The sequence below is a fragment of the Peromyscus leucopus genome, chromosome 14, assembly GCF_004664715.2.
Source record: "Peromyscus leucopus breed LL Stock chromosome 14, UCI_PerLeu_2.1, whole genome shotgun sequence".
Classification (NCBI taxonomy): Eukaryota; Metazoa; Chordata; class Mammalia; order Rodentia; family Cricetidae; genus Peromyscus; species Peromyscus leucopus.
The window spans coordinates 38,678,727-38,706,161 of record NC_051075.1 but is presented as its reverse complement, the minus strand read 5'-3'; the positions used below and the strand labels follow the sequence as shown (position 1 = coordinate 38,706,161).

The following is a 27,435-nucleotide window of genomic DNA, read 5'->3' as shown; positions in this document are numbered from 1 at the left end:
CATCATTTCTCTATTTTTAAAGAAGACAACAGTACACGTCTGTCATATCTAACACCTGAATTGTTGATTTCACACGAAAGCACCCCCTAGAAGGCCTTACCCTTCTCTCTGCTCTCTCTCTCTTGGACGATTATACTACAGGTGCCAGGGGCAGCGCTGGCTTCGAACCCGTTGGCCGGCCCCCTCTCGCAGAGACCTTCTGGCGACTCTTCGGCCACACTGTCCACTTCAATTGTGATATCGCTCTCGCTCTTCACACTGCGGGACTCGTCCTGACTGAGAGTAAGTGGGGAGGCTGCGGAAAAGTTAGGCTGTGCTGCGGGAGGGGGCGCGGGCGGCACAGAGACCAGACAGTTAGACTCAGAGCCGTCGACGAGCACATCCTCAACGCTGGCCTTATCCTTCTCATCCAAATCGTCCAAGTCTACCTCATGGCACACCAAGGTTTCGGGCCCGATCAGAGGCATCCCGTCCTCCTCCTCCTTGAGTGGCGTAGGGACAGGTTCTTCCGCTGGACTGTCCAATTTCTCACTGGTCACTTCTTGGATGCCCTGGTTCGGCTCCGCGGTCAGGGATGGCATTCCTTCATTTTCTGTTTCAAAGTGCTGCTCCAAATGTGAGCCTTTCCTGCCCTCAGCTCCCGCGCCATCGCTGGTCCTCTCCTGGGACCCGCCAGCGGTCGCTTCGGTTCCATTCTCAAGCCTTATTTTTTTCTCTGGGGATGAGTGTCCTAGTATTTTTCGTTTCAGCCTTTTCTCTTTCTCATATTGGTCAACCTCATCTTCAGTAGAAGAAAAGTTTTTACATTCTAGTGAAGCAAACTCCAGGCTGTGAGTGTCCGCATGAGCTTCTCCGCCTGCTTCCTCCTGGCTGAAGGATGACATCTTTATCATTTCTAAAGAAAGGTCTTTCGTCTTACTCCGCCTTCCCTTCCCTTTAGGGGACTTTTCCACCTGTTTCTTAATTTCTTCCACTTGTTCCGCTTTGTTTCCAAAAACATGTACTATGTGATCGCTGTCCCCGACCTCTACCTTCAGGGGTTCCAAGGGCATCTGAGTCCTGTCATTTTCTTTTAATAGATGTACAATCTTTGGGTTTTCTTCATCTAGTTTATCATCGTTTACATTTTCACTTTTTTCTAATTCTTCTTTGATATCAGGAGAAAGCTCTTCATTTATCAAGCTCTTCTCCAAAGGGTCTTCTGCTTCACTATCAGATGAACAGGAGTCTGTAAGGAGACAGTACATTGTACAGATAGTTAAATTAAACACCAATGTAATAATTAAAATCTTATGAAATATGAACAAGACCTAGACTTCTAATCGCTATAGAAATTTCATATATAAAATAAATCATAGCATCTGTATGTGCTAAAATATAGGGAGAAAGACTAGGATTAAAACGTGATGACAGAGGGCAGTGGTGGTGTAGGCATTTAATCCCGGTGCTCAAGAGGCAGAGGCAGGCAGATCTCTGAGTTAAGGGCCAGCCTGGTCTACAGAGCAAGTTCTGGGACAGCCAGAGATACACAGAGAAACCTAGTCTCAAAAAAATAAAAACAAAAACAAAACAGAACAAAACAAAAACAAACAAAAAACTCCTCCCAAACAACCAAACCTGTAAAAAAAGTGAAGATAGGACTACGAAGTGAGCTCAGCTGGTGAAATGTACTGTGTGAGCATGATCTCAGTTCAAGCCCTAGAGTCCATGTAAAAAGGCCGAGCCTGGCTGGCTTTCCCGTGCAATTCCAGGTCTGGGAGGCAGAGACAGGGCTCTCTCGGTGGTCGGACAACACAGCTCAATCACTGAGCCCCAGGGCAATGAGAGACCGTGTCTCAAAAACACCAAGTCAGGGCTAGAAGGAAGGCTCTGAGGATAAAAGTGCCTGCCACCACCAAGACTGATGACTTGAATTCAATCCTGAGGACCACATGGTGGCAGGAGAGGACCAATTCTAACCTCCAAATGGGCTTGTCTCCCCAAAATCAACACACAAATGGGATACCATGGTAACAGGAGTTGACAGCTCCCAAGGAGGCTGCTCAAGATTGTCCACTGGAATGTGAACACATGTGCGTGTGCTCCCCTTCCTCCATAAACATGTGTGCATGTGTGTACATACAAACAATAAAACCACACTGTAGAAACACAATGCACAGCATGTTACCAAGTCAGTTCTGTATGAAGAGGTCTTCAGTAGCCATGACACTTAGGTACAGTACCACTTGAAAAAACAAAGAGCTGGGTGTGGTGGCACACACCTTTAATCCCAGCACTGCAGGCAGAGATAGGCGGATCCCTGAGGCCAGCCTGGGCTACAGGGCGAGTTCCAGGACAACCAAAACTACACAGAGAAACCCTGTCTCAAAACAACAAGAGAGAGAGAGAGAGAGAGAAAGCACGCATGAACTGTATTAAGACAATGCTATGCCGGGTGGTGGTGTTGCACGCCTTTAATCCCAGCACTCAGGAGGCGGAGGCAGAGGCAGGCGGATCTCTGTGAGTTCGAGGCCAGCCTGGGCTATAGAGTGAATTCCAGGACAGCCAGTGCTACACAGAGAAACCCTGTCAAAAAAAAAAAATCCAAACAAACAAAAGACTCCCCCCCTCAAAAAAAAAGATACAAGCTAGTATGTTAAATGAGTTGACCTGACGTGATACAAAAGCTTATCACTTTGTACCCTAAGAAGGAAATACGACATTCCACCTAAAATTATTCTGGAAAGAAGGGATGTTTAAAACGAGCAATGTGAATTCCCCAAACTTCAAATGTTATTAGCACAAGAGAAAGCACAGGCAAGCCACTTGCTTGCAAGACAAAATTACTCTCTTTATATCAGAAAAATTCTCAAATAATAAGGTAGCATTCTAGGATTGTATAAAATTATATAATGTAAAAATTTATGAACTTCCAACACTTACACCCTCCCAAAAGAATTTTAAAAAGGGAAACACTGAATGCGTTCATCTTTTTAAAAGATAAGGTTCTTAGTGTGTAGCCCTGGCCTGCCTCCATATAGAGACCAGGCTGCTCCCAAACTCACAGAGAACTACCTGTCTCTGCCTCCCACGTACCAGGATTAAGGGTGTGCGCCACTATACTTGACAAAGTTTTATGTTTTCTGCTTGTTGGTTTTTCTTTTTTAGGATTCACTTTTATTTTATGAATAGGAGTGTTTGCACGTATGTAGTGTACTATGTTCATGCCTGGTACCTGTGGAGGCCAAAAGAGGGTGTCGGATATCGGGGAGCAGGAGTTACAGGCTTTACAAACAGTACGTGGGTGTGAGAACTGAACCCCAGTCTTCTGTAATAGCAGCAAGTGCTCTTAACTACTGAGCCATCTCCCCAGACCCCTGAGTGGTTATGGAAAAAGGTATATAATATTTTTGTGGTTTTAGTAAAAGTAAAAGTAGCCGGGCATTGGTGGCACACGCCTTTAATTCCAGCACTCGGGAGGCAGAGCCAGGCGGATCTCTGTGAGTTCAAGGCCAGCCTGGTCTACAAAGTGAGTTCCAGGAAGGGCGCAAAGCTACACAGAGAAACCCTGTCTCAAAAAACAAAAAAAAAAAAAAGTAAAAGTAAAACGTAGCATTCCATTTTCTCGTGTCCAAACATTCTTCAGTTAGCAGTTCAGTGTCAATGACGTCGCTTTTGTAGGCCGTCACTGCACCAGGAAATGCCTCCTGAGGAATGCAAGCTCACAGGGCCCAGAAACCTTGCGTTAGTGAATAACCAGCCAGCAGGGGGCAGGGAAGAGGAAAGACAAGCTTTCATGGCCAGCACATGGCAGCTAATGGTGAACCTGACCTTCAGGAGAGGTTTTCTCTCCAAGGAGGGTAATTTTAGAATATCACCATTTCAAATCTCTTAAATTGCATAGATAAGATAAACAAGGACAGAAAAGTGAAGGGAAATATTAAGGCACAGTAAAATGTGCTCACCCATGCTCATCACAAGTACTCCTACACCCTTAGTTTCTGCTCTCAAGTCTCAGCTCTGCTAACAGGCTGCAGGTCACAAACGACAGGAGACACTGGTGCATCATGGTTTGATGCTGAGCACATCACACACGAGGACTCAAGGATGGTTTAACTTCCCTACGATTAAACTAGTTGTGTCTAAAATCCTTATGACAGACTGGTATCCATGGTTAATATCACTAGAGTTTAAATTAAAATAAACAACAAAATAAGTATTAGCTGCCAATTAAATTGTGTAGTTTTAATCATGTTAGGTTAAAATCAAGATAACCTGCTATGGCTCTCACAAAGTGGCCGTTTTATTTATCATGGGCAACATAGCTACATTTTGGTCAATGATGGCTGTGTATATTGTGGTTCTATTTCCTCGGGACACTGCAGTCCCTGAGTTTGGTAAGCATCCGTATGACATTTGTACAACGATGAGACCCTTCTTAGAATGAGTCCCCTCTGTCAAGTGATGCAGATGTATGTACAATGTTTTCAAAGTGAAGTCTTCAGACCTCGAGCCCCTCCGTCTCACCAGGCAGAGGGGAGCTGCCCGTCATGCTGCCATGGGCATTTCTGGTACCTGATTTTCCTTCACTGTTGGACGTCTTAGATAAACTGTACGGCATGTTTGGCGAAAAGGTAGATTTTAAAGGAGGTCTTCCCCGTTTTGACTTCTGTCTCTCTTCATCCCTCTTTTCGTCCTTTTCACTATCTTCTTTATTCTGGGCAACAACAACAAAAGGCATGAGAAGGGCCAAGACCTTCAAAAATAAACATTCCAATTCTCCAGGAAAAACTACTAACTCCAAAATAAAAGGTCAGTTAACTTTATGTCAACTCCTACTATGTGCTTCTAGAGAAATCCACAACAGTTTTCTACCCGATTCACATGAGTACAACACTCCCCTGGTTCCTCATGTCCTGCTGAGGGAATGAAAGGCACCAGAAACAGTCAGAACACTAGGCAGAGCTCCACAGCAGGAACTGTGGCTGGAAGGTGTGGGCAAGTGGACCGTGGGCCAGCAGACCACTTTGACACGGTGGAGGTAAGAGGAAGGACAGTGGATTTCCAGAGTGATGGGGTCCTCTGGGTAGCTCTAATGATGAGAACAGCACTGCACATCTGTCCAAACCTTCTGAAGGCACAAGGACCCAGAGCTGCCTGACACCTCGGATGTACACACCACCCCAGTGTAGACTGCGGCCTTTACCAGCTAGAACAAATGGCCTCCTCTGGTGAGGGGTAGGGCCGACAGTGCAGAAGGCCATACCCACCTAGGGCAAAGAGCACACTGGAAATCCCATACCTTCTCATTCTTGCATTGAATGTAAAACTACTCTACATCAGCATCTTACAGAAAAGATACACCTTGAATAATCTCTCTATCGCCAGTGATATGAATGTATGAACATACCTTAACTTTCTTCTTTTGTTTTTTCTTTGGTCCACCTTTGTCCAAGGGCCAGATTATCCTGTCAGCCTTTACCCATTCATCATACCTTAAAAAAAAAGTTTAGCTTTCACAATGATATCCTATTTGAAATATATTCACACACACACCCTGCATGCTCCAGTTTCTAGTGTTGGCAAAACTGTAAGGAGACTAGGAACTGCCTGTTGGTAAGACATGCTAGCAGTTGTCCTAGGTACTCAGTATAGCCACTAGTGATAAAGCCATAATTACAGAGAAAAAACCAAACCCGGTGGTGGTGCACGCCTGGGATCCCAGCACTTGGGAGACAGAGGCAGGTGGGTCTCTGTGAGTTCGAGACCAGCCTGGTCTACAAAGCACGTTCCAGGACATTACACAGGGAAACCCTGTCTTGAAAAATTCAAAATAGCCGGGCAGTGGTGGCGCACGCCTTTAATCCCAGCACTTGGGAGGCAGAACCAGGCGGATCTTTGTGAGTTCGAGGCCAGCCTGGGCTACACAGCAAGATCCAGGAAAGGCACAAAGCTACACAGAGAAACCCTGTCTCGAAAAACCAAAAAAAAAAAAAAAAAAAAAAAAAAAAAATTCAAAAAAAAAAAAAAAAAAAGAGAGGAGAGAGAGAGAGAGAGTGTGTGTGTTTCTCAGAATTAAGAGTTTCAGGGGTCTGGGTTAGCAAACTCTTGATTCTAAACTATCTGAATTTTTTTTTTTCCCAAAACTCTCACAATCTGAACTTATCAGAAGATTTTTGTACTAGAATTCATTCTATGGATAATATAAAGATGTCAATTTGCAAGCAATCAGCTCCCAATCATTTATCAAGTCCCCTTTTCTTGTCCTCCCCAGAGTCCTAGTATCAGTTATTCCTAATAAAACTTTATTATGAAATGTGTCACTATTAAGACGGAAGTTAGAGATATTTGTATTTAATTTAATTTCCTTTATCTACATTTGTTTTCTTTAGCCCAAGATGAAGACTCATGTCCCTTGACCCTTCTTCAAAACACTGTCAACACTTGAATTTCAACATAATCTTTCCCATTACTAGGAAGAGATAAATAGATTAAATTATTCAGAACTAAATAACACTTCTTGCATTACACAAATGCAGTTATTTATAGTATTCAGTAACATTGTAAACTAGTTGCCATGGAGACAACAAAGCACATGGCCCAAGTATGTACAGGTTTTAGCTGCCCTGGTACCATGAAGCCTATACTAGAGCCGAAAAACCATTTCCTGGTAGATTACCAGACTCTAAAACTTTCGGAACAGGGATGGCTATTAAAATCTTATTCATAAACATTTTTTAAAAATTGGTTTTTCAAGAAAGGGTTTCTCTGTGTAGTCCAGGCTGTCCTGGAACTCACTCTGTAGTCCAGGCTGGCTTGAACTCATAGAGATCTGCCTGACTCTGCCTTCTGAGTGCTGGGAGTAAATGTGTGTGCCACCACTGTCCCACCTATAAATATTTCTTAATTTGGTCATTTCCTGAGGTCCTACTAAAATACCAGGCATTATAAAACATACAGAGAATAGATGGAACAAGGCCTTGCTTCCATGTCTGATATAAAAACAGAGATACTGTATAATCGAGTACAGTCTAGTAAATACAGTGAGAAAGATATATATATACCCAACCTAGGGCTAAAAAGAAGAATATGTCTTGCTCCTAAGTTTCCCAGAATACACCGGACCAAACAAAGCCCAGGCTCTGTCCCGTGTGGAGGAACTCCGGGTGGCCCACCCTGGCCTGGTCTGAGTGGGGTGTCGGGCAGGTACTTCTAGCAGCTACAATAGGGCTCCGCTCACACTTGCGGATTCTCCCATTTTAGAAACATGACTAAATTATCTAGAAACTAGAAGGATTCTTTGAAAGCCAGAATTACACTAGCTTTCAGGAAGATTTATGGACAACCAAAGACGCATGAGTCATCAGTGGGTGACTAATGAGGACAATGACAGAACCTGAGCATGTGACAAAGGACTACTGGTTAGAGTCAGAAAGGGAAGCCTTAAGAAAACGAGAAGAGTGACAGGAAAGAGATATCCTAGCACAACAGGCTGCACACAGGGTGGACGGCTGTGAACAAACTTGAATCTGAGGAGAAATGTGACCGAACATGCTGCTGCTGCTGCCTGAGTTGGGAAGTAGTCCTGCTCCGAATTTATCAAGACACAGAGACTCTGCCTCGTTATTTTTTTTTTTTTTTTTTTTTTTTGGTTTTTCGAGACAGGGTTTCTCTGTGTAGCTTTGCGCCTTTCCTGGAACTCACTTGGTAGCCCAGGCTGGCCTCGAACTCACAGAGATCCGCCTGGCTCTGCCTCCCGAATGCTGGGATTAAAGGCGTGCGCCACCACCGCCCGGCCTCTGCCTCGTTATTAAGACCCTGTGAGGTTGTGCTCACGGCTGAGAGACTCACTATGTGCTAGGCACCGTTCTATGCACTATATGTGCTAGTTAACATGGGGATTATAATTCTACAACTTATTTATACAGTAAGGACCCTGAAGTCCCCAATCTGGAGAGGGGGGACCTGAGTCAGGACAGAGCACACAACTAGTGTGTAGAAAAGGTGTGTGGCAATGTGTCAACCCAGAGCAGTCTGCATCCACACAGACACAGACACACAGACACACAGACACTCACACTTTCAAAAGGCTTAAGAGAAAAGCCATTCTAAGTCAAACAAACTCAGAATGGCTGGGCCTCAGGGTCTAGCTGGTCTGACTCTCGAGGCCAGACTGAGCTGTCTTCCCTTGAACGTGACCAGTTTGCACAGAACATCACACCAGACAAGTCTGCTCCATGCCCATGGAGGATCAAAACAAATCAGACAACTCCCTAATCGTGTCTGAACACAGAAAATACAGGGAACATTGTCCAAGCCACAAAAATGGCAAAATATCCTCTCTAACTAATGAGCCACTTCCGCTTCTGTACCAATTACAGGATTAACTTGGATCTAGCCTTCCCTCTTTCTAGGTAAGATTTACTAAGAGAACCAATCACAGACCTACATCAGCTTCCTGACTGTGTGCACACACAACAAAGATTTTCTTAAACCTACAGCACAACAAAAGCTCAAGTCTACGTCCTACCCAGTATGGATTTTAATTACTTAACCAACTCAAAATTCTTACAGTGCCTGACACGGGCTTGACTTCTCACAAAGGAAACAAAGATGTGCATGGCCAAGAGGTGTGGGCCTCACCCCAGAGTGCTGGACTATCGCCAACTCCTGAGGTGGGCCCCAGGCTGTCACAGACTTAGCCATCACCCTGGGACAGTGATGCCCCATGGCTTCCCCTCAAGTGTTCTGCCACCCTATAAAAAAGGAATAAACTCAGTTGTCCCAATGGCAGAATGTTCGGCTGGTCTCTGGTGGAAGGCACTGACAGTTTATAAAACAGTGCAAAAATCCAAGTCCTCAAAAACATGGAACCAAGGTGTGCCTTACAAATACCCTCAAGAGGTTCCTACAACACTGCTCCTTTTTAACCACCTAAAAGAACATGCTTTATTGCTCACCTGACATTCCATCCATAATAATGCACCAAGTATAAAACCTCCCCGTCATCGATCTCGGTGCCTTTGATGCTGGCTTCATAAATTTTCTGAGTCTTTCCTCGGCCATACTTCACTTTGACTCTGGTTCCGGTCAGGCAGGGTTCGGTGTCGTCTCCCTCGTCATCGTCCTCTTCCGAGTCACATTTGCTTTCCGTTTCTTCCCTGCAGCGGATTACAACATTGATAACGCTACTAAGCACTCCGGGGAGGACCAAAAACAAGGGCAAGAGAACCCAGCGTGGAGGGGCTGTACGACCTACGTTCCCTTAGGAACATGTCAGTGGAGGAGGAGGAGAAGAAGGAGGAGAAGGAGAAGATTTGATGGACTACTTACTAAGGAATTTATTATGTAGAAGTGCACTGTACAAAGGTAAACCCATACTTCTTAAAGGCCAATCAATAATCACAGTTAATGATGATGCAGTCAATAAGTAACTTTAAACAAACAAACAAAAAATTAAAACCATATGCCCTGGAATGGCCTTTGGAATTCACACTCAAGTGCCACCTTACTTGTGAGAATGTTCTGAAGCTATTTTGTAACTTCTTGCAACTACCTGTCTTAAATCTCCTTTAGCAGTACTGTGTTCTCACTTCAGAGTGGTTCTTAGCAAGACACACTGTTTGGTGTGTAAAATAATGAACAAGGGCTGCCTCCCTTAGTAACCCTGTCTCTTAAACTGATTCATGTTGACATGAGGCTACTTGTTGAAATTATAAGACAGTGATGGTGGAACAAAGCTTTCTAGGTTTTGTTGGTTTCCAGTTCCATTTCCAACTCCTTTGCCATCAGCTTTTCTTTGTTTTAATAATTACACATAGAGGGAATTCACATGAGAAGTCCGATGGTATTTGGAAACTGTAACCATAAAGTGTATTGCCTATTAACCTGGCGAGGATTCAGAAGACATGCATGAGGTGTTCTAAGAATTTCAAAAGCTTCAGGAGCAGTCTTAAGGTCTCGTGTACAGGCTGTCACTGCAGTGGCGCCCCTCGGCACACGACTGAAGCCTTGATAACTCGTTTGCATCAAGGATATCTGCTCTCCAGGGACACTTCTCATGAATATCCTGAAGAAATCATTCCAAAGCACATATAGAAATCTCCAGGATTCCTGATACAGGCTAAGAATATGCCCTGTTTGTTATTTGTACACTCAACTTTTATTTAATAGAATAGAATATTATCCTTCACATTGATGATTGAATTCTGTGTTCTAAAATATTTGCTCCATTTATGTATCAAGTATTTTAGCCATATATTTATTTATATAGACTCATTATTATAATTAGACCCTACTTTTTAAATAGCTCACCTTTATTTAGTGTTTTAAATATTTAAATACTGTACTCATTATTCTCAGCTCCCAATTATTTCCTGCTACTTTTTAAATCCTAATTACACTTTATTTACAACTTTTTAGAACTAAACTTCTTCAGTCACTTTCCCCAAATCTGGCTCCAGATCTCAAACTTCTATAAGATTTAGCATTATGTAATAAAACAACTGGAAAAAAAAAACTGGAGAAGATCTTCTGTTTTCAAGTAAGTACCTTATGCTGTTGTTCTAAAACTTCCTTTTTATTAATATCTAAAAAATTAGTAAATCCATTTGATCCCACGACAAAATGGCCCACGACACGGCCCAGTGAGACATCACTTTGATCTAGCTCAACTGCCTAATTTTGGGCTTTTTAAGTCACTTCAATCCATGCAAGTCTAATACATGGAAACAAATACAGTTTTCACTCAACAGCAAATAGAATGGACATTAAAAAGCTGGAATTTATGATGAGATGTGGGGCAAGAATGTCTTTACAAACTGGAATCAGGGGTGCATGCCACTTACTCTATACAACTGGAAAAGACAAATGGCGTCAATAAAGCTAACACACAGAAACATCTGCTAGCACTGTGCACCCATGTGTCTGTTAGCTTTCCCACGTTGTACCTTTTTTAACATGGAAATTTTGCTGTCGCTGTTTCCTCTTGTCCACTTCCTCCATTTTTCTCCAGCTCCCTTCCCTGCTGTCAACTGCAGGGCCTTTCTTTTGACTGGGTGGCGCAGCCTTCTTTGAGGCCACTGTTTAGGGCACAAGTGCTATTAAAATGGTGCGACCAGTATATTCTCCAATCCCGAAAGGCAATACACATCATCTTCACAATGTGTCTCACCTTCATCAGACAAGAGGAACGGAAGTCCCAATAAGAAGACATTCCCTCACACCTGAATCTCTAAGCAGGAAGAGTGCTGCTGGACCCCAGACAGGTGCCTCTGGAGAACAGACATAAGACAATGTACCTCTCTTGGCTTTTCTCTTCCTCTTCCTCTGAGTCTTTCTCAGAATCCTCTTGCTTTTTAAGTTTCCTCTCTTTGGGCTTTGGTGTGCTTTTTCTCCCGAGTAGCAGCTCATTGTCTTTTTTCTCGGCTGTTTCATAGTCGTCATCGACATCCTTATTTTCTGTATCGTCTCTGATGAAATTTTCTTCTATTTTCTCTTCTTCTATTTCTTTTTTAATAGAATTTGCATCTCGAACAATTTTCCTCCGCCCCTAATGGAGGGGATAAAAGCTTTTAGAGAGCTAACACGACAAATTAAGAGAAGGCAGAGAAAGACATCTTTGCAGCTTTCTCTGAAGCGTGGACAGCAGTGACTCTGCTGCACCCTGGCCTGGGAGCAGCAGCTGAACAACAATTCACGCCTATGTATTATTCCTTTGGAAGTCAAAGATGACTCACTATCAATCTCTTAATTATGTCCAACACTACATGATCCCTGGACACATTATTATGCATATTCATAAGAAAACTCTTTTCTCCTAGGGCTAGGAGTGCAGCTCAGTGGGAACGCTACAATACCTGCTAACCATGGTTAAGAAATGTGAGATGATTATCTACACGCTAATGACAGAATTCCCTACTAGTTATGTTGCGCTGGCAAGATGGGCCAGAGTAAAGGTACACACTTGCCACCAGGCCTGACGACATGAGTTCATGACCTATCTGGACTCACATGGTGCAAGGAGAGAGCGACTTCCACAATTATCCTCTGACCTTCACATATAGGCATGCACATATGCGCGTGCATACACACACACACACACACACACAGAGCAAATGTTTTTAAATAAAATGTTTAAGTTACTAAGGATAATCTTCATAAACTCACCCTCTAACTTATGACCTCTTTGAAAGTTCTGTGATCTTCAATCTCATTATTTATTAGAATAAAAATCAAATAGCAATATATTTTCTTACAATAAAAATCAAATATCAGTATATTTATGTGTTATTATGCTTTAAGGACCTAATGGCACCAATGTCTAAAAAGTGAGATTGTGGACTGGAGAGGTGGCTCAGTGGTTAAGAGCACTGGCCGCTCTTCCAGAGGGCCTGAGTTGGTTCCCAGCACTCTTATCGAGTGCTCACTACTGCTTAGAACTCCAGCTCCAGGAGACCCAGCTTCAGGACTTTGAGGGTACCCACACACAAGTGAAACATACACATACATATAAAAACGAACGAACGAACAAACGAACTAAAGAGGGAGATTTCTTTGAGTGAGGACCCAGAGCATTCACGGGGTCCCAGGAGGCACTTGTGCTGTCTCCTATGGCCTCTACCAAACCTCCAGCACACCAACTGACTAGGAAACTCGCGAGCCTCTTCAAGACCTTCTCAATTTTCCTGCAAGTCAGCCTACTATGATGGCAGAACACAGGAGGGATTTAAAAAAAAAAAGTGAAAAATAAAGAAGGAACTGGGGAGGAGGCTCAGCATGTAGGAGTGTTCACTGTGCAAGCCTGAGGACCTGGGTTCAAATCCCTTGCACCCACCTCAAAAAAAAAAAAAAAAAAAAAAAAAAAAAAGCCACACATGCACCAATAACCCCATTGTTGGGGGTGGGGCAAGGGCCAGATAGCGGGTCACTAGGATTGCTGGCCACAACCTACTTCTGGGTAGTGAGAGGACAAGTTTCAAGGGACCGAGGCAGAGAGGGACCCCCCCACACACACCCCAAAACAAAAACTGAACAGTTGAATAAGGTTAGGTATAGTTCACCCCGGTAATCCCAATACTTGAAAAATGGATGCTGGAGGGTCAGAAGTTCAAAGTTATCCACAGCTATATAGTGAGTTGAGTCTAGCATGAGCTATTATGAGTCCCCCTCGAAAATTAAGATAAATAACAAAACTTTAAAATAAAATAAAGAACTTAACTTTACATATTTCATGAAATTCACTAAAAGATTGCACTTATTAGATGACAGAATGGTCAGTTTAACTCCAGTTCCAGGGGGTCTGGTGCCCTTTCCTGGCCTCTGAGGGCTCCAGGCATGCATGCGACACACAGACATACATGTAGGTAAACACCAATACACACAAAATAAAAATGAACAAACCTTTTTAAAAAGAGAGAAAAATAGTGCCTCCCTCCCAAAACAAAAAAAAAAAAAAAAAAAAACCACAATTTCTGAACTACAAGAAAAGGTAACTTCACTTTTCCCTTCCATTAAATATGGCTTCAACAAATAAGACACATTAAGAACTGAAAGCCAGGCATGATGGCGCACGCTTTGAATCCCAGCTCTTGGGAGGCAGAAGTAAGCAGATCTCTGTGAGTTTGAGGACAGCATGGTCCAGGACAGTGAGAGATACATAACAGAGAGACCCTGTCTCAAAAAACAAAAACAAAAGAAGGAACCAAAATTTGAGCATATGGCAACCCATAAAATGATAAATCATAAATCATATGTAGCTACCACTGAGCATGGATCAGAAGAGTGAACGGTAATCCTTTATAAATCTTTAGTCAATGGAGAGAGAGAGAGAGAATGTGTGTGTGTATGAGAGTGTGTGTGTGTGTGTGTGTATGTGTGTGTGTGAGTGTGTGTGTGTGTGTGTGTGTGAAAGAGAGAGAGAGAGAAGATAAAATCAATGTGTGCACAATCAAGCCGTACAGTATGCACACAGATTTACAGATGTGGCACAGGAATTATCAAGAGGAATTCACTCAACTAGTTAATGAGCACTTCCTATGTGCTGTGCTTCTTTATTCTGGAAGCCCGAGGTCTCGTTAATGAGCAAAATCAACACTCACCCTTGCCTTCAAGGAATGCAGCTCTGGTACAGAGGGAGGAAAAGAGAGAAACCCAACCCAGACATTCCAGACTGCAGTGAGAAAGGAGGAAGGTAGCAGCAAGTATAAAGACAGTGCAGGTTTCACTGGGGTGACATTTTAGCAAGAAACTTAAGAAGAGAGAGGACATGGGACTGAGTCAGCAGACGGACCCGAGCAGACTGGGAATTCTGTAGGTGTGTGTCGCTTCTGTCCACCTGGTTAGGTGGTTTCGTGCTGTGCAGCCCAGGTGAACGCATGACAAGGCCCTTGCCTCGGGATCCTGAGTGCTGAGGCATGAGGCACCCACCATGCCTGGTGAGGAGGAGCTTTCCAAGTAGAGGAAGTAAAACGTGTTGTCCGGGAAAGGTCGCTACGATAACCTTGTTACAACCTTACTAAATACTGCAACAGAAACTAGGAGGACTACCCAAACCGTGTGTGTGTGTGTGTGTGTGTGTGTGTGTGTGTGTGTGTGTGTGTGTGTGTGCGCGTGCGCGTGCGCGTGCGTGTGCATGCCCACCCATGTCCGTCCACAGTAAAACTTTTAAACTAATGCATGAAGCAGATGACACCCAACACTCACTCTTGGAGACTTCAGGTCTGTGTCTTCTCTGTCGCTGTCACTGTTGGAATCGGTATTCTCCTCGGGCTCACTCTTCACGTCCATTAAAGGCATTTCCTGGTCCACTTTTAGAGCCTCTTCCATTGAGTCTTCCAAGTCTTTTGTTTCCACTTTTACTTTTGGTTCATGGTGGTGAATAGTTCGGAACTGAATATTTGCAGAACGGCAGTACTCCTCAAAACCATAGAGATATCTAAACACACATAAGGTTCATCTTAAGAAATCTTAGTCTTTGCATTTATCATGAATATAAGGTGCATAAATAGCAAAACCCAAGGCTTTAAAAAGCATTCTTTGTATGTTAGTAATCTCTGAACGCCTTTGATACAATAAACACAGGTACCAAAAACTAAAACATTGTCCTGAGAACCCAAGACTGTTACAATTTAACAAAGCCACCTCAGAACACTGCTCTAGAACAGAGGTTCTCAACCTGTGGGTCACGACTCCTTTAAGAGTTGAATGACCCTTTCACAGGGGTCATCTAAGATCACCAGAAAACATAGATATTTACATCACGATTCATATATGAAGTAGCAACAAAATAATTTTATGGTTGGGGGCCACCACATGAGGAACTCTATTAAAGGGCTGCAGCATTAAGAAGGGTGAGAACCGTTGCTCTAGAACATGTATGTAATGAAAACTATAGCCTATGAGCTGGAACTGCAGATGATTAGCACCCCACATCCCTGACTTTAAAGAGGAAATCAGCATCACATGGGAAATAGAATACCTTTCCGTCACAAGTGTCTCCCAGCCCACACGTGAACATTTGCTTTCCTTGTTTGGAGTGCTAATGCCTTAAAAGGCTGTTCCCTGCAAATGTTTGTCTCATTTTTCATTCTTTTGGTTTTCCCAGACAGGGTTTCTGTGTGTAGCCCTGGCTGTCCTGGAACCCTCTGTAGCCCAGGCTGGTCTTGAGCTCAGAGATCTACCTGCCAATGCCTCCCAAGTCCTAGGATTAAATGTCTGTACCACTACACCCGGCTGACATTTACTCCTTAATGAAGCCAGACTACTTACTTTCTATAAGCAGTTTTTACATTGTAGGATGCAGCTGAGTTCAAAATTGGAATGCCAAGGTCCATATAAATTTGCTTCCACACAGCACCACTGTCAATCTGGAAAATTACAATTTTGTTAACAATTGTCAAAGGAAATAATCATTACACTAGCATTCTGTGTTCTTTAAAAAAATGCATACATCAATGCAACATCAAACAATCAAACTCCTCATCACACAAACACTTATTTCCCAAGCAATGTTATACTTACCTTGTCACATCCCCCCTGATGATAGACCAGTCTAAAGAGCTTGAAGAGATTGAGATCTTTATAGCCCAAAACAGGTGGTTTGTTGATGGGAGTACCTTTTTCAATGTCAGAGGGAAAAATAAAGCATTTAGTCAAACGAAAAACACTACTTTGAAAGTAAAGATAGTGACTTCTAGTTTGGCAAAATCCATTAATTGGAGGTATACATTTAAAGGTCCTTAAATCACACAAGACAATCTCCTCTGTCTTCTTTATACAGCTGTGTAGGCTCTCTGGATTTTAGAAGCCACACACTTCTATTACCAATCAAGTTACCTCTCTACCACGGAATGGCTAAAACCAAGTTAAAAACTAAGACTGCTATGTATGGCTGCCATTGCTGGTTCACTACAGCTTAAGCAAAGGAAGCAGGTAGGTTATGGCTCCACTCTGGCTCTTAAACACATGGAAAGCTGTGTGCAGGTCTCTGCAGGATTACTTCTCAAAGCCCCAGAATGGCTGGGGCCAAATTACCTGAGGATTTCCTAGGACTAACATGTCAGAGTGTGATGATTTATAATGGTTCTATTTCTTCTATTGCTACAGAAATCCTGTCCGACTCAGAAAGAGAACGTGGTCCATTATCTTCAGCTTTTGGAGACCAAGGATCAGGTGGATTTACTCGCCTGAGCACAGCATTACCACTGTAATAAATGACTACCCAGAGTAACGTTATGATTGGTCACTTTCTACTTCTATTTTAATCTTTTCATAAATACAAGGGAGACCAAATTTAATTATGTAAATACTGATTTCCTATGCTTTTATTGCAAACATTTAACTACCACCAGGTATAACTGATTGATCGTGGGCTTTCAGTGGGATATAAGGCATTCCTAAGACAGCAGAAACAATGCCTATACCTCAAACACAGAGCCATAGAAATGACATACCTCTGTCTTCCATAAACTTATAAAGCTGTTGGAGGAAGTTGTCCCTCTCTTCAGGGTCAAGTTCTTCCTCAGGCTGTGAAGGCAAGCACAGTGAACAGAAAGAGATACAATGTTATCTTGGTATCCAGGAACCCCTGGGAGTCACATTTGAATGCTTTGGCTTTTTTGCTGTTGCCAGACTCAAACTCTAGGCCTCCCAAAGGGTAGGAAAAGTGCTCCACCACTGAGTCTGTTCTCTACCCTTAAGTCACATTCTGATAACAAAGACCTGCTTCAACTGTAGACCAGGCTATCCCTTTCATCTTCCACTCTGACCCTGCCTTGAGTATCATCAAAAGACTAATAAAAGTCAAGAGGAAGATATTCCAGAATGTAGCAAGACGATTTTTACTTCATTTGACATTATTTGGGAAAAAACAAACAAACGAACAACAACAACAAAATAATTATCATATGGTCCATACGAATATATTGGGAGATAAGCACAACAATGACAAATTTTTTTGTTTGTTTGTTTGTTTTTTTGTTTTTCAAGACAGGGATTCTCTGTGTAGCTTTGGAGCCTGTCCTGGAACTCACGCTGTAGACCAGGCTGGCCTTGAACTCACAGAGATCCACCTGGCTCTGCCTCCCCTGGGATTAAAGGCGTGGACCACCACCGCCCCTGCTCAAAAATGTTTTTATATAAAAAGTATCTATTTAAGTGTTCCTATTTAATAATTATATAAATCTAATAGTATTTTTCTATAATATAATTATAGATTAAATAAAATATCCTTGGGCTGTCAAGATGGCTCAGGGGGTAGAGGCACTACCACCATGCTTGACTACCAGACTTCAATCCCTGTGTCCCACATGGAGGAAAGAATTGAGTCCATCACACATGTCACGGCAGGCACATGCGCGCGCGCGCACACACACACACACACACACACACACACACACACACACACACACAAATAAGTGTTTCAAAAGTATAACATCTGTTGATAGATTACCCACCAGCAAATATTTACAGTGTTTCTGGTTTTGTTTTGAGACGGTATCCCAGGCAGGACAAGCTAACCTCGACTCTTCCTGAACCTCCCACCATCACCTCCCACATGCTGAGACTGTAAGAATACACCACATCTGATTACAGAAATCACTGAAAAGTCAGCAGTACACTGGAGAAATTAATAAAACACTAATGTTTCTTCCATATAAAGGATCATGACTTTAGAGGATAACTTTACTGTGTTCTAAGAGAATAATTCAGACTATTTGCATATTAAAAACGATGTTCAGATAAAAGCAATGTTTAAGCAATAAATATCGATTGTTCAGTGCCTAGATGGCAGCAGGCACTTTAAAATCGTGTTAGCCTTTAAGAATTTTAATAGCTAATACTAGAGCCAGGATCAATGAACATGTAGTCGATTAAAATATATAATAAAATCTAGGAGGCAGGAAGATCTCTGTGATTCCAAGGCCAACCTGGTCTACATAGTGAGTGCTACCACAGCCAGAGCTACATAGTAAGACCCTACCTTGAAAACAAATAAACAAACAAATAAATAAAACGTTGTTCTTCAATACAAAGAAGCAAAATCAACCCACTGACTACAAATGGGGCACAAATAAGGTACTAGCAAGTCATGATAAATTTTTCATGATTGACTATAATTTTTACAGGTTAAAAATTGATAGCTTAAAGGCATTAAGTTAGTGGATAATAAAGAGCATTTTAGCTGGGCAGTGGTAGCGTACGCCTTTAATCCCAGCACTTGGGAGGCAGAACCAGGTGGATCTTTGTGAGTTCGAGGCCAGCCTGGGCTACAAAGTGAGTTCCAGGAAAGGCACAAAGCTACACAGAGAAACCCTGTCTTGAAAAACCAAAAAAAAAAAAAAAAAAAAAAAAAAGAGTATTTTAGACTCTGTGAGGAACCAAGTCACAAAATTTAAGTACAGTTCTAAGATACAAAAACAAAAATAAATAAAAATTCAATTTACATATACCTACTTTCTTGAAAGGAAATTTCCACCAAAACATAAATCGTCTCCTAAGGATTTTCAGATTTCATCTCACCGTCATTTTAAGGGACTGTGTTGCATACACTAGAAGACGCCTCCCTGTCCTAAAAGCTGCCTCTGCCTGGGATTCAGATCTGCTACTGGGTTCGCTGTCACCGTCCACACATCCGTCTCGCCCCGCTAGCACCTCTTTCCTGACTGGGAGCCAGGGGCTGCTGCATTGTTCAAGGACGTAGGTGTGGGAAAGAGCAGGAAGAAGAAAGGTAGAGGACTCTCTGAAGCACCAGCCTTCTTCCCTTCGTGATATCAAGCACCGGAAGAGTAACTACACACTTAGTCACAATGCCAGCTCAAGGAAGAGGATTTTAAGGATCCAGACAACACATGTACACGATTATAGTGTTAAGAAATGTCTACTGTTATGGGCACCACTATATTCTACTTAGTATTACAAGTAGCTGTTTGTCTACACTATCAGATTTTGACTTTTCTGACAAGAGGCATTATGTCTTGAAGTTCAAGTATTTCTTAACCATTAACGCATTATGTCTTAAAGTTCAAATATTTCTTAACCATTAACGCATTACTCAGGAGTTGTACAAGAGCACTGTGGATGAAAATCAGAGCACACGGCACCTTCTTTTTTGGCTGCTTTGATTTTGGAAAGTGCTGTAGACAGGCAGAAGAGGCCAACAGCACATAATGCGTAAGTGCAGAGTGCGGGAACAGGGGTGGACCGAACGGTTCTGCTGGGGTGCGGCTGCTGTCCACACTGAAAGTCTTTCAGTGTGGCTGGTAGTCCCCGTACAGCAAGCAGCAGGAGATGGGTCTGAGGCACGCTGTGATCAGAAAAGGACAATGTGATAAAGAACTAAACTTGCTGGGTGCACACGCCTGTAATTCCAGCATTTGGGAACAGAGGCAAGAGGATCCAGGACAGCCAGGGCTACACAGAGAAACTGTGTCTTGGGGAGGAAAAAAAAAAAAAAGACCCAGAACCTGCTCGATACCATAGGAGATATGAAGTTTCCAAAGAATTAGGTGCGTGTTTTACAGTTCTCAGCCATGAATGGGACTGACACATTGGAGAGGAAGAGGAAGCTATCACAGCAGTCCAGAAGGAAGAGGAGGAGGATGCTGTAAACCTTGCCTTCGGTGAAGGAGAAGGGGAGGGAGGGAGTTAAGGGTAAGAGGTTCTGTTGGTTGCTTGCTTTTGTCTTTCGTCCTTATCCATGCTGGCTGTGCTCAGGAGGCCTGTTAGCTCTGGGGCGGGCTTACTGTATTCATGGCGTTCATCTCTGATGACCGGCATGCAGTTAGACAGTCACCGTGTGATGAAAAGACATTTCTGCAACTGAGTTGAGAAGATTTCCCTTCTGTGTTTCACACTGGCTGCTAACAACCAATGCTCAGCAACAAAGCCATGAAAACATGGAAGGAGAAGGATGGCCCCAGATGTTCTTCAGACACAGGTGACAGGCAAGACTGCTCACCTGTACCTTCCTCACATACCTCTGGGAATGAATGCTCATTCCGAAAAGGCATAAATTCTAGTGACAAATGGATTTTATGCCATTTTATGGGAAGATGAATACAATTTGTTACTTTTTTTTTTTTTTTTTTTATTTAGTGTTTTCTTCTGCAATCTAGGCTAGCCTTGAAATAGCGGCAATCCTCCTGTCCACGTGCTGAGATTACAGGCATGTGCTACAAATGAAGTAACACACACCTCATACACCTCATGCTTGCTGTTAAGTTTCCTAGCTAGAAAATCGACAATATTGACTGTAAATCAGGAATTATTCAAACTGTCAAAATACATATGGAGGCTGGCCTGGAACTTGTAGCTATCCTCCTGCCTCTGCCCCTGACTAGAATGCTGCAATTGCAAGTGAGCATCACCACTGGTTTAATTTCGCTGTATTTACCCTGTGATAGTCAACAGTGAGAAGAGAAACGGGACCACAAGGCCAGCATTTAACTCAGATACCCAACGATGCACCAGGAGCTTCCTTCCGAGCAGTATCTGAGAGGCAGCTGGGAGATATGGGAAAGTGAAGACAAGAATGTGAACAGGGGTCAATCCGTGAAAGCCAGACTTTCACAGGTCAGTGATGAAAAGACATAAGACAGCAACACTGATACCAAAATCTAGTGTTCATCTGATAGGGGCTGAAAGCTATTAAAGGTTTTCCTGTGGGCCAATTACAAACAAGCATTGTTAGAGAAGAACTCTTTGGCAAGGTCCAGAAAATCTCAAAATGGACAAAGGAAAAAAGTTATTTAAAAACCACAAGAGTATGAGAGAGATTACTTAAGAGTATACTGTCTAAGAAGAGGTATTTTGAAAAAAAAGAGAAGTTGTGTCAAAGACTTCTAATTAACCTTCAAACAGCAGTCCGACACCTTGTTTCAAACAGTAATTTCGCAAGATTTTACATAATCCACACTTATTCATTTATTCAGAAACTAGGTGATGAGGGTTTAATATGGGCCAGACTCTCAGTGCTGGCTGTCTGGGTCCCCTGGGGAGTAAGGGTGAAAAACAAAATCCCTGGCATGCCTTGGGTTCATTTACAGCATAGGAAAGAAGAAACCAAGACCTGCAGGACTTGTGAAACCTCAGCCTAAGTGTTCTCCTAAGAAAAACTTAGAAAACAGAGAAGGTACTGCTAGTGTGGGCAGTCTGTTTTAAAGGAATCATGGAGTAATGTGCCTAAGTTTCCTCCATAATCACACACACACACACACACACTCTCTCTCTCTCTCTCTCTCTCTCTCTCTCTCTGAAATATACATACATATAACTGGTAAGAGGGTTATGCCGCTTTCATTTCAAAACCAACAAGTCCTTAAAAATAAGCAGGACATTATTTGAGTTGGTCATCTTCACTTGCTCAAATACAGAGCTGCCTATTTTAACAATGATAAGAAAAGATGCATCTTCCTGGTGGCCGATGTTTTGATATAATAGATCACAACACCTCAGTGAAACAGTTACGAAAGACTTCAATTTAAAAAGAAAGTCTTTACAATTTTTAAATGGCTAGAGAGAGAGTTCAGCAGTTAAGAGCACTTGCTGCTCCTGCAGGAAGAGGATTTGGTTCCCAGTACCCACAGTGTCTCGCAATCATCTGTAACTCCCGTTCCAGGGGATCTGATGCCTTATTTTGACTTCTGTGGATACCAAGCATGTGCATAGTGTACAAACATACATTCAAACAAAACTCACACACATAAAACAAAATAAATAAATCTAAAAAAAAAATGTAAGAAGAAAAAGCATGGCACAGTGGGTGATCTGCGCCGCCGCCGCAGCCTCAGGTACTCTGAGGCAGGGCCCGGAGACCTGCGTGAGCACAAGGGCAGCCTGGGTACACAGCAACACCCATCTCACAAAACGAGAGAGGGAGATGGAAAGGGAGGGAGGGAGGGAGGGAGAGTTTAAAATCTTGATCTTTGATGAACAGAGTTTCAAGTACACAAGCCACAGTTGAGCAGGAAACGGTGGGATAGAGCTGTAATCCCAGCACTTGGGAGGTACAGGGAGGAGGAGGAGCAGTTCAAGGTCATTGGCAGCTACAGGGCAAGTCTGAAGACAACCCAGGTTCCAGAGCGCCTGCCTTAAATACAGAGGCGAGATGGTTCAGCCGGGAAGGGTGGTTGCGATTAAGTCGGAAGTAAAAGCATCAGGACCCATGTGGTAGGAGAGAACCCACTTCTAAAAGTTGTCCTCTAGCCTTGAGACGGACTCTACGGCCTATACCTGCCTCCTCCACCCAAATAAATGTATGCATACACAAATGAGTCAATACAAAACAAGAACAATAAGTTTAAAAAACTAAATGGGCAATATTTGTGTAAGGTCCAAGAGCTCTGACGGCAGTGAATTACCTGTACAAGTAGACCTGGAATAAATGTGACATTAAGTAATGCTCGGCACACTGCTTTGAAAGAGAGATGGCATTACATAACATGCTTTAGAAACATTTCAATTCAAAAAGGTAAAAACCACAACCTCTTTTGTGCCCTAAAATTATTTTATTCCCCAAGGGATCACATGGAGTTTCTGTTTTTAAAAAGCTGACTTCAGATCTAGCGCAGAGACGGGCATGGAGGAGGGTAAGTGTGAACACATCAGCGGGCAGGTGCTTCCGCGTTAGTCTAGGGGAAGACGGTGGCTGCCTGGACTTCGGCTGGCAGAGTAGTTACTGAAAGAAGTGGGCAGATTAAGGGACTCTTCAAGTTGGTAGAAGACAATGGATTTGTGTGCCTAAATGGATTGGGTGGGGAGGACCAAGAAAAGAGTCCAGATGCTGTCCGTGTATTCCGTGTATCTAGCTTAGGCAACTGGGTATGGTGCTTCCACTAAAATAAATTAGGAATGGTCAGGGAAGGAGAAAGGAAGGTAAGTGAGGCTGTGTGCATACTGAGTTTGAACACTTCCAAATAAAAAGAAATTCCCACCAACAGTTTAATCTAAGTGCCTGTCGCTAAGAGACAGCTGAGATGTGCATATAGATTCTGAGTTATTCTATCATTTGGTTGGGAAGTAACCCAGAAAACAAATGTCACATCATGAGAGCTGAATGCTACTAAGGAGTAAGATGAGCTAAGACACACTTCTGCTTGGCTGAAGGTTTCTGGTGACTGTCAGCAAAGTTGCTCTGCCTGTGATGACAAGACTTGAGACAGTCATGAGGAGTCAGGGACGCCGCGTGTAACCGAGCAGCCTGGCTGGAGGGCAGGCACGGGCAGCGGGTGGGGGGACGCCGGGACCAGAAGTGCAAACAGAATGGGAAGCGTTCGAGGAGGCAGAGACTTCCTGCTCCAGAGCAGAACCCCAGGGACCTGGCTCTCAGACATGCCACACTGGCGACTGGGCCCGAAAGGGCGGCCTGCTGTGGGCTCTAAAGCTACTCCCGGGTAGTGGATAAGGCTTAAAGGCAAAGGCTGCTCCCACTGGAACTTAGGAGTTTCTTCCCAAAGCCGGGGTGGAGACACGGTAACATTCGAAGAAGATGACCTGATCACCGACACCGAACTGACCCGAGATAGTTGGAGACCCCATGCCACCTGATCCTAAAATTCACAGGATCCATCCCCCACTGTTACACACATGTAGAGCACTTCCGGGAGCCCAAAGGATGTGATACAGTCACAGTAAGACACTGTTTCACAGCTTAACAACGTCTCCTTAAAACAACGACATGACTCGTAAACTACTGCCCTTAACTATTTCCATTTGAAATGGTGCATACGTTGTATGTATCCATCAGGATATGATATTGGGGCTATCAAGTTTTTCATACCACCCGAACCTCTTAGATGACACAGATATAAAGTATCATTACACTAAAAGTGTTTTAAAAACACACACACACACACACACACACACACACACAAATAGAGCTGTATTTAGAGTGCCGGAGAGATGGCGCCACTGTTAAGAGCACTGACTGCTCTTCTGGAGGACCCAGGTTCAATTCCTGGCACCCACATGGTGGTTCACAACCATCTGTAACTCCAGTTCCAGGGGATCTGACACCCTCTTCTGGCCTGCATAGGCACCAGGCATGAAAGTAGTGCATTGATACACATGCAGATATTATAACACCTATACACAGTAATTATTTTGAAAATGTAGCTGTATTTGTGTGAACAAACGTATAAACCTCATTGGTCTCATTAGGTGAATTAGTGCAGTTAAAGCTTTAAGCTAAAACAGTGAAGATTCTTTAAAACTCATTAAGACTTTTCAAAAAAGATTTACTTATTTATTTTATGTGTATGCATGTTTTGTCTGCAGGTATACAAGTGTATCTATCATATGCATGCAGTACCTGAGGAGGCCAAAAGGTGGCACTGAATCCCCTGGAGCTGGAGTTAGAGATGGTTGTAAACTGCCATGTAGGTGCTAAGTACCAGAGGGCCTTTGCATGATCAGCGGTGCTCTGGACCCCTGAGCCATCTCTCCAGCCTACAGTTAGGACATTTTTTATTTCCTTGTTTAGAAGTCTAAATTTAAGCAAGTTGTTATATTTGAATGTAAGCGAGTATCTAAGTTATTCATTGAAGGTTGGTGTTTCAGACTTACTTAAAGCTTAGTTTAATTGAAGTTATTTGGTATAGCTATAATATTTATATTACATTTAAGAACCTATAGCTTTTACTGACAGTTTTCCTGAGTTATCAGGTATTTACTGTGGATCTATATACAAAGTGATTTTGAATAATCATCAGCAAATGTCTTTAATCTAATTTAAACTCGGTCATAGATTGACAAAGGTGACATTTGATTTAAATACCAAAAAATTAATATTCATATTTCCAGGAATTAAAAAACTCAAGCACTTATGACTTTTACAATAATGGAAAATTATCTTGGGTACCAAATGTAATGGTAATCCCTAGAAAATTCTCAAGACTGGAGAAATGAGTGTATTAATACATTAGACTAAAAAGAACAGTTCTTATAAAAAAACTTCACTCATTTTAATTTTCATTGCTAAACATAAAATCTGAAATACAAAGCCATTAAATCAATGATGATTTAAGCTAAAACTAGTTAAATTCCTCTTGATAATTAATCTTCTAACTTATATTTATCCAATATTTATTTCTCCTATATTTATCCAATATAATCATAAGCCAAGAAAAGTGAATAACAGTTATCATTATTTATATTAATCTGGACTTTCCAATAAATTTCCAAGCTCAAAAAAATTTAGTAATGTTTTTTCTAATATAAAATTTTCTTAAAAATTTTTTTTCTTAACAAAGACATTTAAATAACACCGACAAGATAATCTCTAGGTTTTCTCCAGCATAATTATCTATTTGTTGCAGTTACCAATACAGGCAGGAACTACTTTCTGTCAGATTCTCTTCCCAGCACAGTATGAGACATACTGCTTACTCTCAAATCCTGCAGTAGCTATGAGCAGGAAATAAAGTATTAAAGCCAAGAGCTACTGCTCCATTGGAAAGCTGCAGACTCCCAAATCTTGCTGCTCCCACTCATGTTGAAACGTCTGACACACGATGGGTAAACAGAGGCTACTGCTCGTCCCCACTGCAGAGATGGACACCACTTGTGGGATTCTGCTGCATACGCCTGCCTGCTGGTCCACACTGGGGGACAGTCGACGGTGCAGTGTAACGGCTTACAAAATGCTGCAAAGGATCTCTAGATTCTGGTAAAGCATCGTCCAGTCCTCCTAAGAAGTACACTATCAATACATCTTAGGTAGAATCATGATCTGTAATGCAATACAACAGCTCAGCCTCACTGGTGTGGGAAAGGCCCAGAATGACTAAGCCAGGTAGGCCCTGGCTTATCAGATTATTCACTATATACCATGCTCATGTTTCTCCCTTTGCTATGTATAGTTTAAAGCATTCCTTGGATGATCAGTATATTACATGTTTTAAAATTATTCTTCAAGACAAGTTAGAATGATTCAGCAACTAAATCTCACTCCAATGCAAGAGCAAAGAAAATGCAGCTGATTTTCCCCCCTAAAACCACCTAAATCTCAGTCAAGAAACCCCACTAAGGTGGCCAGAGAACTAGTTTACAACAAGTCTGTGTCAATAAAGCAAATGCTATGAAAATGAGCATCTGGAAAATAATTTAAAAGAAACTGTATGAATCATGCCTGCATTGTGATTTTTTTTTTTTTTTTTGGCTGTTATTTTTTAGGACTAAAGCAACCATGTTCACTAAATTTTAGCAAGTTCATAAGTAACATATTGTAAAAAGATACTATTTTTCTAAGTGTCCTTACATTTTAATTTTTCTTTACTATTACATTCAAATAATAGCCTCTGCTCTATTCATTTTTACTAACATTTATCACTCACAGCTTGATGAAACCTTACAATATTATAAAATTAATCACTGTAACATGAGCACTATTTACTATTTTATAGGCACCCTCTGCAACTTCTTACAAAGCTCTTTTTAGCCTCTTTGTTTAAAATTTCAGGGTATTTTCGAAGGGTAGGTAAAATGCATTCTGGAAGGAACACCTATTAAAAGTATTAGCAAAAATAAAGAGACTAACCCTTTTTTGGCATTTGGCAATGTAAGATCCTAATTGATGTTAAATAAAAATCCAGAAGCTAAACCACAGACTGTTAACAGTTCACACCCTGAAAATGTGGCCTATTTACCCTGAAACACACAACCTAAACCTAAATACAGATAAAATACAGCTACCACATCCAATATTCAGTTTTTAAATCCTGGATTTTACCAAATTGTCTCATGACTGTCATTCCTAAAGCTATCTTATGGTTGAGAAAAATACCCTTTACCCTCTAATCCTCTAAAAATAGATTCCTACTGTCTTTTTTACAAGAAACAATTACGCTTGGTTATAAGCTCCACCACATCAGCCACACAATCAATACCTAAAATTTTTACCTAATCCCATTTTTGGCAATCCAAACAATAACTAAATATTTTTTTAAAAAAAAATCTTAC

The 27,435-nt window shown here is 42.2% G+C and overlaps 1 protein-coding gene across 2 annotated transcripts in view; it reads right to left on the bottom strand.

Moving 5' to 3' along the window:
• Arid4a (AT-rich interaction domain 4A) overlaps positions 1 to 27,435 on the bottom strand; it is a 72,065-nt gene that overhangs the window by 13,151 nt on the left and 31,479 nt on the right. For both annotated transcript variants that reach the window (XM_028858454.2, XM_028858461.2), the window contains 9 exons: positions 16,932 to 17,004; positions 16,000 to 16,094; positions 15,748 to 15,845; positions 14,683 to 14,914; positions 11,280 to 11,530; positions 8,940 to 9,140; positions 5,390 to 5,474; positions 4,555 to 4,696; positions 101 to 1,228 (listed from right to left, as the gene is read on the bottom strand). In XM_028858454.2, coding sequence (XP_028714287.1) covers positions 101 to 1,228; positions 4,555 to 4,696; positions 5,390 to 5,474; positions 8,940 to 9,140; positions 11,280 to 11,530; positions 14,683 to 14,914; positions 15,748 to 15,845; positions 16,000 to 16,094; positions 16,932 to 17,004 — 2,305 coding nt within the window. The remainder of the gene's footprint in view (positions 1 to 100; positions 1,229 to 4,554; positions 4,697 to 5,389; positions 5,475 to 8,939; positions 9,141 to 11,279; positions 11,531 to 14,682; positions 14,915 to 15,747; positions 15,846 to 15,999; positions 16,095 to 16,931; positions 17,005 to 27,435) is intronic.